General features: G+C 40.6%; 1 protein-coding gene across 6 annotated transcripts in view; it reads right to left on the bottom strand.

Annotated features, from left to right (window-relative positions):
- The window catches only part of brp (ELKS/RAB6-interacting/CAST family member bruchpilot), a 490,885-nt gene that overhangs the window by 102,973 nt on the left and 368,259 nt on the right, over positions 1–19,653 (bottom strand). The window contains exons 1-2 of one of the 6 annotated variants that reach the window (XM_071598647.1): positions 10,410–10,525; positions 9,842–9,922 (exon numbers count right to left, since the gene is read on the bottom strand). The exons of the other annotated variants lie outside the window; for them this stretch is intronic. Of the exons in view, the coding sequence (XP_071454748.1) occupies positions 9,842–9,922; positions 10,410–10,424 (96 nt within the window). The 5' untranslated portion in view covers positions 10,425–10,525. Of the gene's footprint in view, positions 1–9,841; positions 9,923–10,409; positions 10,526–19,653 lie in introns of those variants that run through there. 6 annotated transcript variants of the gene reach the window in all.

The following is a 19,653-nucleotide window of genomic DNA, read 5'->3' as shown; positions in this document are numbered from 1 at the left end:
CCAAATCATTAACCACAATGTCTTGGGCGGATCCATAGGCAATGTTCAAGTCCTCCGCTATTTCTCTGATGGTTAATTTGCGGTTATTGACCAACATTTCTTTTACTTTATCAAATTTTTCACCGACTTTCGATGTCGATGGTCTGCCACTGCGTTCATCATCTTCGATTGACTCACGACCACTTCTGAACCGCTCGTGCCACTGGTAAACGACCGTTTTTTTTTTTAGAAAATCGTTGCCGAAACACTTTTCCAACATTTCCAACGTCCGTGCGCCACTAAATCCGTTTTTTACGCAAAATTTAATACAAGTTCGTTGTTGCAAATTTAAATCCATTTCTGAAATTGTAAAAAATCGCCAACACACACAGAGATAGATGTACTCTTGGCTACGTAACTTTTGCAAATGTCAAGTTATGACACTAAGATTTAAAGGGAATATCAACAACAGATGTACCAATTTAACAAAAAAAAACAGAACTCAAATCGGAACGATGGGAGCGCCACACGGTGGTTATTCCTGGAACTTTTTGATCAAGGTAGTATGTATATTATTAGGCTGATTTTTCCGTTACACGATTGTAATAATTTGCGACGTAATCTATTTTCTAACGGGTTGGAGTACATTCACGGAAAATGCTGAAATAATTTCGCTCTTGAAAATTTGAGAGTCTGTTTTATATTACACATACATGCACTAATAAAAGATCAACATTATTAGTAGTAATTAGTGTTGTATTCGATTACAAGTATCCGCCCTGAGAATATTTTTTTAGAACTTACTTTAAATTTGAGATGAAATGTTTCAATATGTAAAAATATATTATATTCTATATAATATATTGTAAAATACACTATATTTTTCACAATTTTTTTGTACACAAATTGATATAGAGTTCTGTGTCGGTGCGATTCTTTCAATAGTTACATTTCCATTTCAGTAATATGATTATATGTTTTAGCTATTATTGGATAGCTATAGTTTAAGTTCGATTCGTAGGTATTTTTCAATGACGAAAATTTGAGTCGGAGTGAAAAATTCCTTCTATGACTCAGTGCGGCTGGTTATGCCCACGTATTCTACCCCGCTGACTCTAGAAAAAGTTAAGCAACTTTAGACCCTTTACAAGAAAAGCAAACAAGACTTCTTTCTCCTTAACTCCCGACTTCTTCAGTAGCACCTGATGTTCGCTTCCAAAATTCACGTGGCCACAAATGCTAAATCTCTTTCTACTTCTTCTACACTAAAACCAGCCTGCACCTGCTATCGGGTGGAGAAGAAAGAGAAATTTAGTTCCCCCAACCGAACATTATGTCCCATTTGGCAAAACAATTCTTTCGGTAAATAGTGAGACCGTACCTCTTCAAGAGAGTATACGGTTTCTACCGGCAATAGTTAAGAAAATCAAATGCAGTCTAGTCTTACACTGATTTCATTAAAATATATTGGGATTAGTCTTAGCTTTTTTGCCTCCTACATCTTCGTTTTAAACTTTGAAAATAAAAGAGGATTATGAATAAATGACAGCAATTCTTATGATAAACGACTCATAAAGATTCATTGAAATTCAATCCAACAGATTCAATTCCACTTCATCCAAATAAATCCAAATAAAATTTTTCCCATGTGAGTGATACAAGGTTGAAGATCGAAAAAGATCTATGCGGTAGATTCCGACAAATTGGGTTTCCAACTGACGACTTAATTAAAATTATCTGAATTAAAAAAGTCAATATTCAATATTATTGAAAAAAATATAGTTTAAACAAACATTAAAATATTTTCTTGTACCAAAAAAGTAGCTGACTTCCTTCATTTTTGAAACAAATTCGCATTACAACAATTCACATTCATTCCACAAAATAATTAAAATGCAATCAATCCTTTTAAAAAAATGGAGATGCCGGGGATCGAACTCGAGTCCTTTCACATTCAATTATCGTAATTCATCTCACAAATTTAAAATTCCATTTCGGATTGCCCGCATTTCTCATCTTGTCACCAAAATATTTTTTTTATTCATTCTCGTCGATAGTGAAAAAATTATGGGGTTTTGATATTGAAAATCGTATTCCAATTACACTTCCGATACCTCAACAGCAAATCACTGGCATATTAATTCGTCTAGTTTGACCTTTTTTGGATTTCGGAAAATTATACGGGAGGTCACCTGGACAATAGTAAAATCGAATGTAAATTATGGTCTACCAAAACTTTATTACTTAAATATGATCTACCTAGAAAAACTCATGTATTATAGCAACTTTATCGCAAAATTTCTAATCGTAAAAAATGAATCAATTCAAAAGGATCCCTTGTTCTTCTTAACTTGCAAAGGAGTCCGTAACGTGGTATCACATAGGATATTTAGGTCCTTTTATAACATACAGTATCTATGTTAAAATACGATATCATCGACAAATAACGCTAGAAGATGACAGTATTCGTCGAGCCAGGTCGCGTGTCGTAAGCAAAATTTTTATCGTGGAAAAATTAATTGCATCACGAAAAGACTTATGGGTGTTCGGGATAAATTGAATTTTATTTTATTCCATAGTTAATATTCTCTTCTAGAATTCAAAATGTTTTCAGCTCCTTCTGTGTCCTTACTACTGTGAAAAAACAAACAGTAATCGTATCAATCCAACACAAGTAATTTACACGAAAAAACTGATGGTCTATATGCTTTCAAATCATAACACATCAACCGATTTCATACAAATTTATGAAAAACGATATCGTATAGCCTTTAACCACATTTTCATTCTAGTCTGCATGCTCATGCAAAACTATTTCCCAAATTGGGATAAGGGAGGTCGAAAGGGGGTTCGGCGGCGATATGACGGCCCCAACATCTTCTTGGCCTTGCTTCAATATAGGGTCAGCAATGCCAAAGCTAAAAATTTAAGGGAAGATCTCAGGAGATAACGACTTCCCTATACACATCGTTGGCTCTTTAAATGCGTTCCCACATCCTAGTCCCTCCTTCTCGGCTTTCAAATATATATGGTATCCACGGTGCCGTATGGCAAGAGAATTAAAACGCCAGCCTAAGTGCCTTCGAACGCACAAGTATACCGTAATTACAATTTGTGCGTCAGTTATTGCAGCAATAGATAAGAGAATAAACACGAACATTCTGACAAAAATAAGGATAACCTGAATTGGGATATTCCTTTGTCACGACAGTAATATGCATACAGCTGTAGTCAATTTTAAAGAGCATTCGAATAATGACAAGGAAATGAAAAAAAGTATGACTGAATTCATTTGATCAGCGGAGAAATTTCGGTTGAATAAAATGTTTAAAATTAAAAATAATTTGTTCTATAACTCAGGTACATGTTTGGGAGCCCCACGCACCATGTGCTGACCTTGTTCAACCAAACACCGCGCAGCTTGTTCAACCAAACAGACAAATAATATTCCACGCCTTCATCTTCAACCGTTCATGTCTATCACATGCGCGAGGGCAGAGAGACAAATTGAAATCAATTCGTGTTAGATGGAGAGCAATACTATTTTAAGGAATCTGTAAGCATTTTAAAAATACAAAAAAATTACATTTTCTCGGGTTCTAGCTTAAGTCTTCAATTTTCCGACAAATTTCTCCGCGAAAAGATGGACACCCCAGAGTCGAAACTGACTGCGAGCACTTAGCACGAAGCGCAAAAATGCCCACAAGTTAGGGCGTCGTCGTCTGGGTCGAAGAATTACCCATTAACGGGCGCATTTCCGAACGTCAGGGGGACATCGGTTTAGGGGATTGGGAGGCACACGCATGTAAGAATAATGGTCAGTTTAATTCGTCCATTTTGTTCCCTTCACGAGGTGACATTCCAGCAGTGGGAAGGGGGGATAGAGGGGGTTAGGGGAATGTGACCGGAGAATTTCCGACGGGGGAGAAAAAAAAGGAACGTCGCGGACGACGCCTCGATCTCCCAGATCAAGCACTCCCACCCTTTCCTCCCCTCTACCTCCTCCCAACCCATGTCAACGGCGTCCTCCCGTCGCCACGTCCAGAGGATGCGAAACCAGAGAGAGCGGAGGCACCTCGCACCCTCCTCCCCCCTTCGTAGGCCTCCGGGGTGGCGATGCCTCCCCCTGGCATCCGTCCCCCCCTATCCACCCCCGCTCGGGACGCCCGAGGAGGAATGACGGGCAGGAACGAGGGGATGGACCTGGAGACCGAGGACAAGGAACGGCACTTATTAAAGGAACTCGGACGGGGGAGACGCCCTTGGCAACGAAATCGAGTTGACCTCTCACACACACACACTGCCGCGAACCCAGTCGGTCCACCTCTTTGTGTCCACACGGAACCCTGGACGATGAACCATCACGTGTCGTAACCCCCATCGGTTCCCTCTACGTGTGACGCTCCAGAATCCGCACGGGGAGAAACGAATTACTCAGAGCCTCCCTCCTCCACTCCCACAAAAGATTGGGTGGCGAGATCCCTCGCAGAAGGAAAGTTAATATCAAAATGTGCAAACAAAAAGTGAAGACGCAAAGAATACATATGAAATAAATAAGCGACGACATCAATTATGGAGATGGAGGAACAGCATGCATGAAAAGTCGTAAGAAGCATGGTAAATGGGGTTTGATATACATTTTCAAGAGGTCACTCAATTTTTAAAATTTTAAATTGCGTAGATTTGTTTGGCTTATCTACTTAATATTGTTCAAGACCCGTGATTCGTCAACTTGCATCTACGTAAAGATGTCGCGATGTGATGACACCCCGATCTTGAACAATGAAGTAGTTGTGAAACACAAAGCTGTCTTTTAATATGAAACAATTCCATAAAGTGGCGCCTGTAACTGTTGATTTGACTTATATTTTCAGCAGTGGCGTAGTCAAAGAAAAGACTCGGGGGCCACTACGGAATCTCTGTTGCCAACTGTACTGTACCTTCAGAAATTCCTCCCTACTAAAGGCTCACGTGAATAAGGTACGCTCACCCGTTACCATCTTTGGTGCTCACATCCAGGCTGTGCAATAAATGCGTGAGAAGAATGTTTTTCTCTTTAAATATCTGATTTGAACACTTATACCATAAATATTCTTCTGGAATGTGAATTTTATGAATTGAATTATTTACTATTTTTGTTCACTCAATGGAATATTTTTCGCGACTCCTCTCCTTCCTACAAATTCTCTCAATAAACTATTTCCAAAGCTCTATTTATATTTGCATGTATTTCAATGTTACGAAGTTTCATTTATTTAAAACATTTACGGGAAGGGTGATTGATAATGGGCCGTTGACAGCTTTTGCTCATTTTCAATGAAATTTCATCAAAATGAAATAATTCATAATTTAATCTCCATTTTGATTAATCAAATATTGCAGTGTGACAATAAATAATTCAGAGAACTATTATCTGCTTTCCCAGTTCGCCGTGTATCCCATATCAGAAAATTAATAATCCTCTCTAGAATAGAGGTTTGAATTATGGGATCGCTTAATCTACTCTGAGAGAGAGCTGCTCCCTTTCGCTTTCCAGAGAGGAAATTTCAATGGACATCCTTCGGAATTTCGATTGGCATGTCTAAATTCATGTCCACAAACATTTTATTTTCCGGAAAATACACTCCTGTAGACGGATACTGCGAAATCAATTTAGTCAGAGCGTTTACAGCCTGTAAATTTATCTGTTAAAGAAACGTACATAAAAGTATATTTTCAAAACTTAAATTTAAAGATTTAATATTTGAAATTCCATCATTATAGTTAAAGAAAACAGGACCTTTAAAACATTTGGCCACACTGCCTACCAGTAACGGATTGACTCCGTAGGCATAAAAGGTTTTCTAAAAATGTTTTAGCTATTCAATTAACACATATGGGATTTCAGGAGAAAATCAATTTTTGGGCTCGCATATGACGTCAACCGGCTGAGAAACTATTTTGTTTTGTCAACAGTTTCCGTGTTTAAACTACGGTTAAAGGTGTTTATTCCGGTGAGTATGACCGAAATCACTCCAAAACTATTTATTATTGCATAGCTGCGCCCGGCGTCCGTTTCCAATACATCACAGGTGTTCATTTAACGGTAATCACAATTTCGACGTTCGCGTACTCATATTATCCTCATTCGAACGCCAAACTTCACTGCTCATCTCCGATTGCGTCTCTTCCTCCGCATGTCCTATCCGCCACGACTGAACAGTGGCTATGTGTGTTTCAGTCGCAGGGTGAGATAAAATCGGGCGAGAGAGACCAGCTCAGGTAAGTAGGACAGCAGAGGTCTCGAGCGACTCAGTGGAATGGACGGCACAAACACCGAAGCGAGTGTACACTGACGGCGTGAAGATCCGCGGGCTCGCATCACGTGGGAGCTCACCTCGATTTCTCCATCCCCGTGAGACGTTATCGCCCTCCCCACCCCAACCCGTTGAGGACGAGTGCTCTGGAAGGGTGAGCGAGTGAGTGAAGTGGAGAAGGAGGGAAGAAAGAAGAGAAGGAGGGGGGGTGGGGGTGGTTCGAGCCCCCTCTCAGTTTGGAAACCAATGGAATGAGCGAAGGCAAAACAAAGGTGACCCGGATAATTCATCTAAAGGAGGCGGAGGAGTATGGATACTTTGAGAGAGAGCTTTAACTCGGAAAACTTTTTTTTCATAATTAATTTTTTATTCTTTCTTTCTCGATGAGGCTGGGCTCGCTGACGTTGACGGATTCGGGGAGAGCCGGATTTAGTCTTTCGACCTGTATTGATATTTTGTCCCGAGAATAAATTAATTTTTATCTCATATTTTCCCGACCCAGTCGAGGAACGGGACGGGGGAGGAGGAGGGATGGGTGGGAGGGGGAAGAAGGGGAGGGAGTTCGGGGTAGAAGGGCGGGAGGGTAGGAGCCGGGAGGTGGAGCAGCACTGAACTGAACGGGCTTCCTTTTTTGAGTCGCGCCCTTCGGACGGAGCGTCGTTTTAAAAACTCCCTCGAAAGCGTTCGGAATGATTTCTCGAAAACTATCGTGCGCGGGCGCCAGTTCTTCCAAAAACATTACGAGTGGGTGGGAAAGGGACGGACGCGGAGGGATCGATCCCACGCAATCCTCCTCCCCTTCGGGGAGGGATTATTTCCTCGGGGGACATCCGCCGAAAAGAATGTCAAAGGTCCGCACACCTTTCCTCGTTGATTTTTCCATGGGTTAAACGAAGGGGGCGGGTGACGTTCGATTTTGGGAGGCATCGACGGTGAGTTCGGACGTCAAAATTTACGGGGGAAAAATAAAGAAAGAAAGCCTCGCGTGCCATCGATGTTGGTGGGGGGAGGGAATAGGGCATAAATTTGTTTTAAAACAACTGAAAATCAGATGGCGCTCACAAAACGGCATGCAATACGGTTGAATTTATCGTTTTTCAAATCCGTCATCGCTCTCGTTAAAAAGGCAGCCTGTCTCATTCGCACCCCACACGCGCTTAATTGATTTTTCTCCGCGAGTCGAGATGCTATGCAAATTTTACTCTCAACACGTATTTGTTTCCCTCACGTGAAGATTTGTCGCCGAAATTTTTCAATAGATGGACGGGGATTTCAATGATCCAATTCGTTCCGCCCTTTATGTTTCAACGAACGTAAATGAATAAGAACACCGGAGTGTAAGAAAACGGAGATGAGCCACTTGCCATACCTAAACCATAATCAATTGTCCAATTCAATGGAGAAGCATGGATGTTGAGTGCGAGAAAAAAATAAATGAACCATGGGAAAATTTTGTATCACCTCGGGTTAAAGAATGTTCAAGTCTCCCTCTTGCGTTCAGGATATACTTCCTTTTCTGCACAGCCTCGAGGCAGTAGTCGAGACGTGGAAGGTTCCCACTATGGCTTCGCAAGTTCTTAAAAAGAACGACCGCGTGCTTTGACGGAAAATTATTGAAAAATGAAAATAAACTCTACCCGGAAAGAGATTGTTTTTTTAAAATTCAAGTGGGTGAACGCAGTCAATAATACATGTCAACACGGAACGAAATTGAAACAAAATACTTCTCTCTTGTATTCTGGATACGTGCAAAGGCACGCCATCGCCTTCGGTCCTTTCCCTTAAATTACCTTTTGAGAGCTATTATTGATTACAGAAAGAAGAGAAAAAGGCCTGAATGCGAAAGTGATTGTCACGAATTTTGCTTAATTGTCGTGCTCCGGAACATATCTAAATTATTTATTGATCAAACAATTTACCATCATTAAAAAACCTTGGAACCATGTTCAAAAGTTGGGGGCCGAACGAAGGCTCACTAAATACTAATTATAGAGTGGTTATGAAATATTACTTTTTGCTATTACTTTGGTCATGAAATATTAATGAACTTTTAATTGGTCAAGAGTCACATACATATACAATCAAGCATCATTGTCATCGTGCACATCAAACCACATATAAATTACCATTCATGTCAAAGTCAACTTAATCCTGACAAGTGCTCACTCTCCTATTACGGTTATTGCATTTTTTCGCTTCTCGCATTTTTTTCACTCCTGGAAATTCCCATATTCAACCATCCCGCGACATAGCGAACTAAACCCGATTCGACATGCACGGAAAATATGCAATTAATTCATGCAACAGATTTTTTCCTTTTTAACCCCCATGATACCCCTTATTTATGGAAATTAGCTAGCTAAAGGAAAAATGGCAGGTAACAAACTATTCGTTATGACCAAGCAATCCCAATGCGGCAGATTGTACGGCTACGGATAAGCGTAAGCGATTTACGAAGTTCTGGATCATAATGGCACCCCCAACCTCTACAAAAATCAATATATATAACTAATTAGAAATTGTTACGTCCATGTATTAAAAAAAGCGGAATTTGAAGTTTCTAATCATTTTTAGACAGTAACTTTTTAGATATTTATATTTATGATGACACTTCAGTATTCACATTATCATTAAATCAAATAGAATTAAAGCTTTACATACGACGGCATAAATGTGAAAATGGAATTGTAAAATAATCCACGTTTGCGAAATGACTGATCGAAACGAAATCGTACTCCTAAAGGTATTAAAATCTGGGACGACCAAAAGTAGGCCAAACTGTCTCGCTCATGAAAAATGGTTTCAATTAAAATGTGTGGCAGGATTTCAAATGAATTCGGGAGAAGATATTAAAAATGAACGGATTCAATAAAAAAACTTTCCATTTCCAAAGGATTCCAAAGGAGCACAGACGGTGAGTACAATACCGAACTGAACTCGTCATAATTAACTCAATTATATGCACACTTCAATTGGCATTCGTGATCAATCGATATCACTCCAATTGCATTGCCGTCTTGCAAAGAAATAATCACATCAAATCCAGGGTGACACGGTCGGAATTAAAATAATTCGTTCCCTGAACCTCGAGTAGTGTAATTAAACGTGAGTTTCGTCAAGACAACTAGACCTAGGCTAAGTGAAACACTACACCAATCCGTTCACTTCTACTTTCAACCCTCGACGAAATATATTTTAGCAACTGTCCCTCAAAGCCATTGTCGGACAAATGTTAACATTTCCCCACGGAATGTTTCTCCGTTTCGCCTTGGACGATTTCGGCAAATTTGTGGTCGGGAATGAACACGAGACGACGTCGGGAGAACTGAAAAACGAGGTTCTTACATAAACAAATAATGGTCGCGAACTTCTATCGCGCGTGCATAAACTTTCCCGAGTTCTCTCCGACGCGTCGATTCTCTCGTTTCGAGACTCCGCAAGCACGCGTACAACCGCGCGCAAATGCACCCACACGCGCACAACACACACGCGCCACGCACACGGACACGCACGTGGGAAAACAGCCGACGGAAAGACAAATTGATGGATGGAAACAAAAGACTCACGTTCAAGGTGCGGATGACATCCATCACCCTCTTGAGGCGGGACGTTTTCGAGTGGGCGGAGAGGGAGGAAGATGAAGAAGCCTTCCACCGGTGTGGCCGTGGATGGGTCCGTCAGATATAAAAACGGCCCGGGGGAGGGGGTCGCGGTAGTGGGGACCAGGGTGCCGCACACCACGGAGATCCGGAGTCGAAGACGGAGTATAGTGGGGACGTCGACGACGACGAGCGTGGGAGGAGGAGGAAGACGAGAAGACGCAGGACGAGGAGAGAAAGAGAAGAGAGAGACAAAAAAGTTGAGCCAACGTGACCACGGGACGGGGCGTTGTTCTGTTTTATGTATATAATCTTATTTTTTTCTTTTCCGACGCTGCACCTACTGGGGGTGGGAGGAAGTGCGAGGTTCGATTGGGACACTAAGAAGGACGAAGCGGAACTGGGAGGTGGGAGCCAGATTGGGAGGGGGGGATGCAGAGAGAGATGGAGATACAGAGGAGAGAGATGACTTGGGGGAGAGGGTTATGCTTTTTCCTCACGGGACCGTGCGGCACAATGCGCGACGCCAACTCACCCAGAAAGGGGTCATGCCGAAGGTGGCGTAATGATACACGGGCGCTGCATAAACGGCGCGAAGGTGACGTCGGACCGCGGGCCGGAGGAGGCGACGGAGGAGGTGGAGGAAGTGGAGGGAGGAGACACATGCAGTGGCCTCCGTCGACACTAAAGGCTCAAGATCGACTGGCTGGCTGCGACGGCGGGAGGGACTTGATATGGGGGTGTTGCGGTGCTTTGGAGCGTCCACGATGAGGGCGGGGGGGGGCGACTTCTGCGGCGGAAGGAGGAGGAGACATGGGAGACGGTTCGGGAGAGTGTGGAGCGAGAGAGGTGGAGGGTGGGAAAGGGATGGCCGGCCGAAGGTGAGGGGGACGGAGCGGGGTGAGGAAAGAGGATGGGGGGAGAGGACAGAGAGAGAGAGAGATCGACGGGGGTTGGTTTTTTAGTCACGTGCCGCGGAGGAGGATGCAGCGGTGCTCGAAGGTGATTCGGAATTCGCGCGCGTCAAACGATGCGGGCGAGTGGGGAGGCGAGGGAAGATGGCGTGCGAAGGGCACGGGACGGCTGAGCGGATAAAACCAACGGTTCGATCGAAATGGAGTATTCTTTTTTACCTCGTCTTGAAAAGAGAGAAGATTTGAGTCGATCTTCGAATTACCAGTCAATTTTCTTCTTCCAGCTTCAAATAATAAGACACACACGAACACAAAGCACCCCTGGGAGCGTAAACACATGGCTTGGCCTGGTTTCGCCTTAATCGCTCGCTGAGCAGAGTAAGGAGAAACGTCCAAAAGAGCAGTCCATCGTAATAATATCGGAAAACACATTTCCACGTTCAAAGTCGTGTTGCTGCGACTGGATTGTGTACTTGGTCCACAGGAGACGTGCGAAGTGGTTAAAATATCAATTTTTTTCCGCCATGATTCCTGTGAATAACAAACGGGTCGGTGCATGAGATGAAACGTTTGCCCGAGTCGTTCCCACGTACGCCTCGATTGAAAGGGATGCCTTTCCCCAAAGAGGGAAGTCGATTGTCCTATCCCAAGCCAATTTTATCGGCTTGGCCTGGCTTCACGTAACTTTTTTTCGATAAACAGAATGGAGAGAAAAATATATAAATGGATTCAATTGTTTAAATATTTAAACGATATTTACGAATTTTACATTACCACGGAGAGCTTACTTGGCCCTTGAAAGTAGTGCAAAGTTATTAAAACTTGAAAATTTCTGTTATAATGTCTCTTAATATTACTGTGAATGATAAATGGGATTAAACAAGATTAGTATCAAGTGGTTGAGAGGGCTCATATACGCGTCAATTAGATGTTTTATCAATAAAAATAGCATATATTTCATAGTTTCAATTGATTTTCTTGGACATCAAACATCACACGAGTCTTGTGAAATCGACTGAAAACTCGACTTGGTAGAGTTTTAATATAAAACAGAATGAAGATAAATAACTATATTCCCAATATATCGCGTAAATAACAAAACAATAGTAATTATAAGTAGGTAAGTAATGTAAATATGCCAAAATTATAATGCTCTAAAACTTGATATGGGATGAGGAAACGAGGTGAATTTAAAGTTAAATTACTCTTTGCGAATATATTCTATTGTTTCAGGCTTCACTTCGTGGAAGTAATTGATATCCATTATTGAAATAGAAAGAAAGACTCGTACTTTTCCACAGATTTAGTCTGTGGAAAAGTACGAGTCTTTCTTTCTATTTCAATAATGGATATTAAATTACTCTGTTTATTTGTCAGTGGTTACTGTGAACAATAAACGGAACATTAATCGGAATTAAGGTAATGAGGGGTTATTCAAACCACTTAATGTGTCATCCTCAAATAGGGGATGTATTTCCTTAAAAAATTGGTCCTATTCCGTATTAGCAGCTAATTTTCGTTAAGCGTCAAAAGCAAACTACCCTATTGGAAACGGGTGTAAACTCAACTCAACCTTGAATGAGTTTGCTTTATTTTTGCGCTATATTGAATTAGCATTAGCATCTAAAAAAATTAAATTTTAAAAAGAATATTGAAAACAGATTTGCATATGATAAACTTATTTAATATACTGCCTTATTTGTTACACAAAGAGCTTACAAAGTAAAAGAAATATTTTGTGACCTCGGTGGCATAAAAATCACAGCAAAACTAGAGAAAAGGTATGTGAACGCTATTTTTCACCGTGGGATTAAGCTTTTTCTTTGAGTTTGATTGCGTTTTAATTAGAATTTATGACGAAAAATTGTGCTAAGGGTCAATGTCGACATTAATACTTCATCGTAATAGCATAAGGTGAAATTTGATCATGTAGAGGTTATGGTAATATGAGTTCCATGGGTATTTTTTAATTAATCATTTAAGCAACGAGTGTTGCTCTGGGCGTAATGGAAGCGGCTTAGAGGCGTCGAGCACTGCATTGTATTCAGATGTTAATCCAAATAAAACTGCGGGAAAAATCGCGAGTGGAATATATCCGTCGCTTTCACGCGCTGACGTGTACAAATGCGAGTTATTCACGATGAAATAATTTCGCTCGCATCCCGAGCAAACCGCACTATGCATTTGTCATTATGAATTTCATGAAAATACGTTTTAATGCGTATTTCGAGGCGCAGTGTAGGAGAGTAATGATAAAGTTAAATGAGAGGACACTACACTATCCAGACCGTACTCATTTTACGTATGAGTAACTGAAGCGGTGGAAATATATATGGCAAGTTGGATGGGCAAGATCCTCTAACCGACCACGGTTGGCGTTGTGTGCGTAATGTCGAAGCGATGATAATATTCGCATAAGAATTCGCGTGAAATGAGCCATCACTGAAAACATAATTGCATACTACTATGTAGAAATACGTTACGCGCAGTTTCATGCCGAGGTATCGAGCTTATACTGATAGGAATTAATCATTTTTGAAAATCTAGACGTAAATGATGAGTGAATCCAAACTACATCCGAAAGGTAGAAGAGCATAATAAATTATAATTAAACGCTGACATTGATCACAAAATGTGAGGTAATTAATATTAAAAAACAAAAGTTCATATCATTTCGGGCATTCAAATTAAATATAATAATGGTGCTGAACTAGAAATAACTAATACAGGTAATGTATGAAAATATGCATTGAAATGCTGAATTGAAACTTAATAAATAAGCCAAATCAGAGTGAAATTCTAAAAATAAATATCAGTGATCGTAAAATGCAAACATCACGCTTAAAGTTATATTCAATGACGATAATTCATGATCCAAAACCCTTCCTTAGCACTAATAACAAGATGAGAGTGAAATGTTCAGTGGTTCTTCCTGATAGCAATAACGATTGCCCCGATACTCTGGGAAGTGCCAATTTTGCAAACAGAAAAGAATATTGCTATCAATAAATATTAAGACACTGGGATATTGAACAATACTTCACGCAAATAGTAAATGAACCAGTGAAATGTGTTTCATGTGTGGTAGGATCCGCAAAAATCGTGTCTAATGCATTTTACAAAGCGTTTGTTGTCAATGCAACACTATAAAATCGATATTAAAAAGTTTTGACGATAAATATAGATATTACAAGTGAATTAAATCATCTTTTACGGAAATATGCAATTCTGGCATGTAAATATGAAAAAAAACAAAATTGATAACAATCGAGCCAATGAATGAAGGATTCCAGTCCGGAAGTACCGCAGTGGTCAGCTACTTAATCATCCGGGCTTATCGCACGAACAGGGATGCATGGATAAGAGGAGACTCACTATTCATAATTTTACACCGCAAGCTTCCCTGAGGGCGTGGTGCTGGGCCGTAAGAGACATCAATCATTACGGAAGAGAGTTGGTAAACAGGAAACAACGTTAGCCCTGGGTGTTAATTAATTATCACACTAGGGGGATATATTAACAAGGTGAATTACGCAAGGTCACCCTGCAGCGTAGTGAGGAACATGGCAAACAACTGCAGGGCACCACACCATTTGATTCAGTATTTCTATTATTTCATTTTAATATGCCCAAAAAAAGGAGGCGAATTTCCACTCCGAATTTCTGTTCAACTTTTGCTGAAGAGTATACAGTTGACCCAATATTATGTACTTGACCCAATATCAAATTAGAGAGAAATTTTTTTTAATTTCTTTTAATTATTGTAAATTATCTGTGAACCCACTTCAAATTTAAAGGACGCCAAAAGCTTTTGAAAAATCATTTTCTGTTTTTTTATGGAAAGATGCAAGAAAAATTGCTCCTACAGTCGAAGTTTTGACTGCTAAGGTGGTTCCATCAGAAGGCATTGACGAGAAGCCACTACATCAGTCTCCCTTGAGGAAATAATTGCATTCCCAAAACTGAATGTTATTCCTTCGGTCAAATTTCCCGGAGGTAAAATAATACCCAATCAGATTTCCAGATAGGGACCTCCCGGAGGTTAACGTCAGACACATACACGACGGATAAATACGTCAGATAAATACAGGACCCTGTAGGACGGGTAAAATAGGTATAAAAAGAGACGTTTCAGGCGTGATACGGTGGAATATCATGATTAATTAAAAATAGCAATTTTCCACAAAAATAAAGTTTAATGCGACCGGTTTCAATGTTACTACATCATCATCAGACCTGATGATGATGTAGTAACATTGAAACCGGTCGCATTAAACTTTATTTTTGTGGAAAATTGCTATTTTTAATTAATTAGGGTAAAATAGGGCTGGGGCAGAGAACGTGAGGTCTTTAGGTGACTGGAATTATGACAATTTCGAAAATAGAGATGGACAGAATGGAGAAGCTTCGGTTGGGAATCTGAGGAATAAAATGCGATGAAAGAATATTAGGGAGTAAGGTAATGAACATTAATCTGAAGGGCAGCATCCACACAATCATTGGATTGATGGAATATATTTGAATTAATGGTGGATTTTTTTAAAAATACAAGTTTTTCTTTAATTAACTACCCGGCAGAAATACGATTGTATCCACTCTGCATTCTATGTAGGCTCTGTGTCGCCACGTTGACATTTCTCATTTCTGCATAAAAAGGAAAAGCAATTGAAGTGGAATACCATTATTTACTCTTTCTTTAAAATAAGCTCATTTTAATGTTCTTCCTTATTTACTGACCGTAGAGGAAAACAAGGGTATAAGAGCTCCCCTAATATTTGCACCCGTTGATTGCAAATCCGCTGCAAAACGTAACAACTAAAACATATCACGTGAAGCAAAATATTAATATTTTAAACTAGGAATGTGATATTCAGTATTGAGAGGCGAGGCATAATATTAGTGAGCGAAAAAAGTGAACTCCAGGGTAATCATGAAAATTAGCTGTAAAACTATTATTGATCACAGTTGAAAAATATCCTATGAATCTTTTGGTAAACAATCACAAATTACGGGGAAGTTCGGTTTCTAAAGTTTAAGAGTGGGCTGGTATCTACATCTATAACATATTATGAAAAGTAAAACGCGGCATGTGTGTGCGTGTGGCAGGAGGTGCTAGAATAGGACCACAAATATATGGTATGATTGCGGGATTTAATGAAGTGCTCCAAATAGAATTGGCAGATGGGAAGCAGGTCCTAATATTAAAAAAATATAGGACGTTTTAACTTGCTTTTACTGTGAAAACAATTATGCCGGAGAAGAAATATTATTTGTATTAATTAAAATATATGGAAAACAAAAAAGTCTGGTTAATAATAAATCTATATTCACACGATGATCCGCCGCAAGGTGGTGTGGCAGGGGTACCACATACTATCATTTTATTTTGAAATCGTGGAATAAATATTACCAGAGTAAGAAAAGGAAAGGCGACGGTCAATTAGGCCTTTCGATTCAGATATTAATTGCTCTTGACCTTGATTTTGTTGTGATTATGTGTGAGAAGAACGAGTAGATATGGATTCCTATTTCCAGAGCACATCTGTCTTATTTTACCCCTTTGTACACACACTAACTCTGCAGATTTAGTGCTGGGGTTTTAATAATTCCCGCGGCGCGAAAGGTGAACTCAAGAGCCCTGCACCTCCGTAGAACTTCTTGCGATAACACATGTGCACAACTCTAAAAAAAAGCACGGGATCTTACCGGAAAAAATGGGTCGGTGGAATTGAAAAAAAAGAAATATAATTACAAAAGTCTTCGCGATGCCTGCAGAGAAATGCGCGCTAAAAAACCTACGCGAGAGATCCGAAGGCGACTCCGCGGCGATGCTGACTTAGTGACTTCGGGGCGATAAGGAGCGGCCGGGAAGTGGGGATGGGGAGCGGCGGCGAGGCCATGGCGGTGAGGGTTGGGAAGGTGAAGGCTGAGGCAGCGTGGGCGCGGGGGGAAGAGTCCATTTCGGGAAAACGGGAGCAATTAGAAGCACTTAAAGACTATTCCCCCCCCTCCCCTCTCACCCTCATTCCGCAGATGGAACTGCAGTCTCCGAGCCGAGATCTGAAATGCTCGCTCGGAGGGAGGGATTTGTCTCTGGGCACCCCTGGGTGTCGAGGACCACGCCTCCGGCGGCGAGACGGGTCGAATTTCCCATGCGGGGAGAATTCATTTCCTCTCAGGCGGACGGCCGTTTCTTGGGAGGGAAGGGGAAGACTGATGATGGACGGATTTGTGCGGGACTCAGGTCGGGCGTGACCTTGTGCCTTACCCCATCCTGGCGAATGCTCGGAGATAGGGTCGGAAGAATTAGGTTTTGCGTCCCATACGGAGAAATCCATAGACGCCGTGGATATTTATGATCGAAGAGTAAGAAAGGAATACGTGACGGCGTTCACCGATCGAAGACCGTCCACCAATATGGGGAAAGCGTCCAGAGTCAAGATGGCGATGAAGGGGGTTGGAGAGTTGGGTCTGAGTTACTACGGCTTGCATGATTATTAAAATTTGAGAAAGTTCCAAAGGCCGTAGGAAATTATCTTGGAGGTTATAAGGTAAAAATGGTGGGGCTTTAAAAGGACTGATCAAGGTAACACAATCTCAAATATAAAAATATTATTTTGGAGTATAAAAAAATTAAAATATTTGATCATAAAAAAATATTTCCTTGTATTTCATGCTGTGAATTTTTTCCGAGTATTTTGGAATGGGACAAGAAAAATTTCTTTTAAAAGGGAGGCACACCGCTCAACCACCCAAACCACAGCGAACAACCCAGAGGTTGACAAGCGTTGAAAAACGTAATACTAGTTTTCGCATCAGTTATTTAAAGTGTAAGTACAGACCAGCCAGCTAACAACTCCCATAGGAAGACAGAAAAGGTGTGAACGTAAGGTTCTCAACTGTAAACCACCACCTTTTCTCTCAAAGGAAGAAAGAACCTTGAGCTCACATGTACAAGTATGACTTCATGGCATTCCTCCTGGTAAAATGTACAGAGGAAAAATAGTCTCTTAATCGGATCCACGAGAGGGAATTCCGGGGAGGGGATCATACGTAGTCCAAGGCGGATAAATGTAGGTTAAGGATGGAAGACATGAGCTTCTTAATGAATGAAAAGCTAGAAAAAGGGAATCAACATTGTAAAAGAAAGAATAAACCCTGCAGTCAACTCATCTTCTAGATAAAAAAGTATGAATTTCCAGCACAAATAAAATTATTATGATGCCCTAATCGAATAGTTCCGTAACTCACACAGCTCAAAAAAATGGGATTTGAATTGAATTTTAAAATTTGATCCGAGTTATTTTTTCAACATCATTTCTCTCTCTATCCTTTCAGTGAATAGCGCTTACACGTGAGGTGGTCTGTGAGATTCAAAACGGGCTCAATAGCCCCGATTTGACCTATCTTTTCAGATTTTCCCATAAAATATAAAGTAAAATTCATTTCTGTGGCTCTCATCACCAATTCATTTTTCAATCGAGGAGGCCATATGGCGCCGACGGGTAGGGGTATATATAGCGTCTAACTCGGGGGTTTAGTCCACCGTAATGACGACCCATCCAATAATCTCATTAATACCTTTCCTGACGGACCAGACCATAAACATCAGAGGTTATGAAACCTGGCCAAATTTTAGATCTAGGGGGAGAAGACGTGAATGCGACGTTGATGGTAATTATAAAATATTTGCATATCAGTGCCCTCCTTCGATATTACGATACACCTTTCGAAGATAATTTGTATCCCTTTATAAATTCAGTGAAGATTGGAGACCGGTAACTTGGCGACTATTGGCAAAAGAACGAAAGTGACAAATATAAAGATCAATTTTCTCAACAACTCTTTCTTGTTTGCATTATTCAGTTTGCAGCGTTATATAGGTGCCCGCTCTTTAGAGATCAATAGTCTGAGTAAGTAAATCCCTCCATCCATTCTTTGTTTTGATTTAAATTGACCGAGAAAATCACCTCCACATTGGCAAAATTGACTATAGACGATGTGCTCTGAGTCAGTCCGTGGCCTATTAATGTGGCCAGCCAGTGTGGGATGGAACAAAGGAGAGAGCTGAGAACTCTCTTCACCAATCATACGCCGCCTGATTGTTTTGAAGACCGTAAAAGGGTTATCAAAGATTCTGTGGGCTGGAAAAATACAAACAAATGACATTCACTAAGATAAAATTTCAGCCTGAAAATTCATCAATGATAAAATGTTACAATATAATTTTAAGTACTCCTTTTTTAGATCCTATTAAATACACCAATCTTGAAAATAAATATCAATTGAAATCCTAAGATGAAAAAATCGAACGTTTTCTTTGACAGCTTTTAGCAACGAAACGACCCAAGTGGAAGCCTACCTACTACCTTGGTCAGTTCAACCTCCATGAGGTTGGACTGACCAAGGTAGTACACAGCACGGCAATGACAAGATAATTAATACATTCCGCAAGTATTTCTTCAAAAACTGAATTACTGGGAAACCAAAGACGCAAAGCGCGCCTTCATATTCGGTGCAAGGTCTCGCTGTGGGAGTCATAAGTACTTATTTCCATATGACCGAAAAAACCCAGCATTTAGTTCATTCCCTTTTCAAAAACATTGCACTTAAGAACATAACTTTATTTAATATCTCTCATTTTTTTGCTTTCATCTTTTCGGGACCTATATTAATTAATTCTCCTGAAGTACTGGTAATGGTCCCTCTGTCATGCAGCGGGCAGAGGAAATACGTGAATATTTTTCAGCGACACCTGAATTTGAAAATCATTTGTTTCTTGGCGTAACCAAGAACTACTCGATAAACGAATCTCTTCAGTTTCAGCCGTTTAGGCTATAACAACCAGTATCACCGGCACCAAAG

This window comes from Hetaerina americana, unplaced genomic scaffold, assembly GCF_022747635.1.
Source record: "Hetaerina americana unplaced genomic scaffold, ioHetAmer1.1.p SCAF_10, whole genome shotgun sequence".
Taxonomy (NCBI): Eukaryota; Metazoa; Arthropoda; class Insecta; order Odonata; family Calopterygidae; genus Hetaerina; species Hetaerina americana.
Note: the sequence above shows the minus strand (reverse complement) of the source record. Positions and strands in the feature narration are given on the sequence as shown.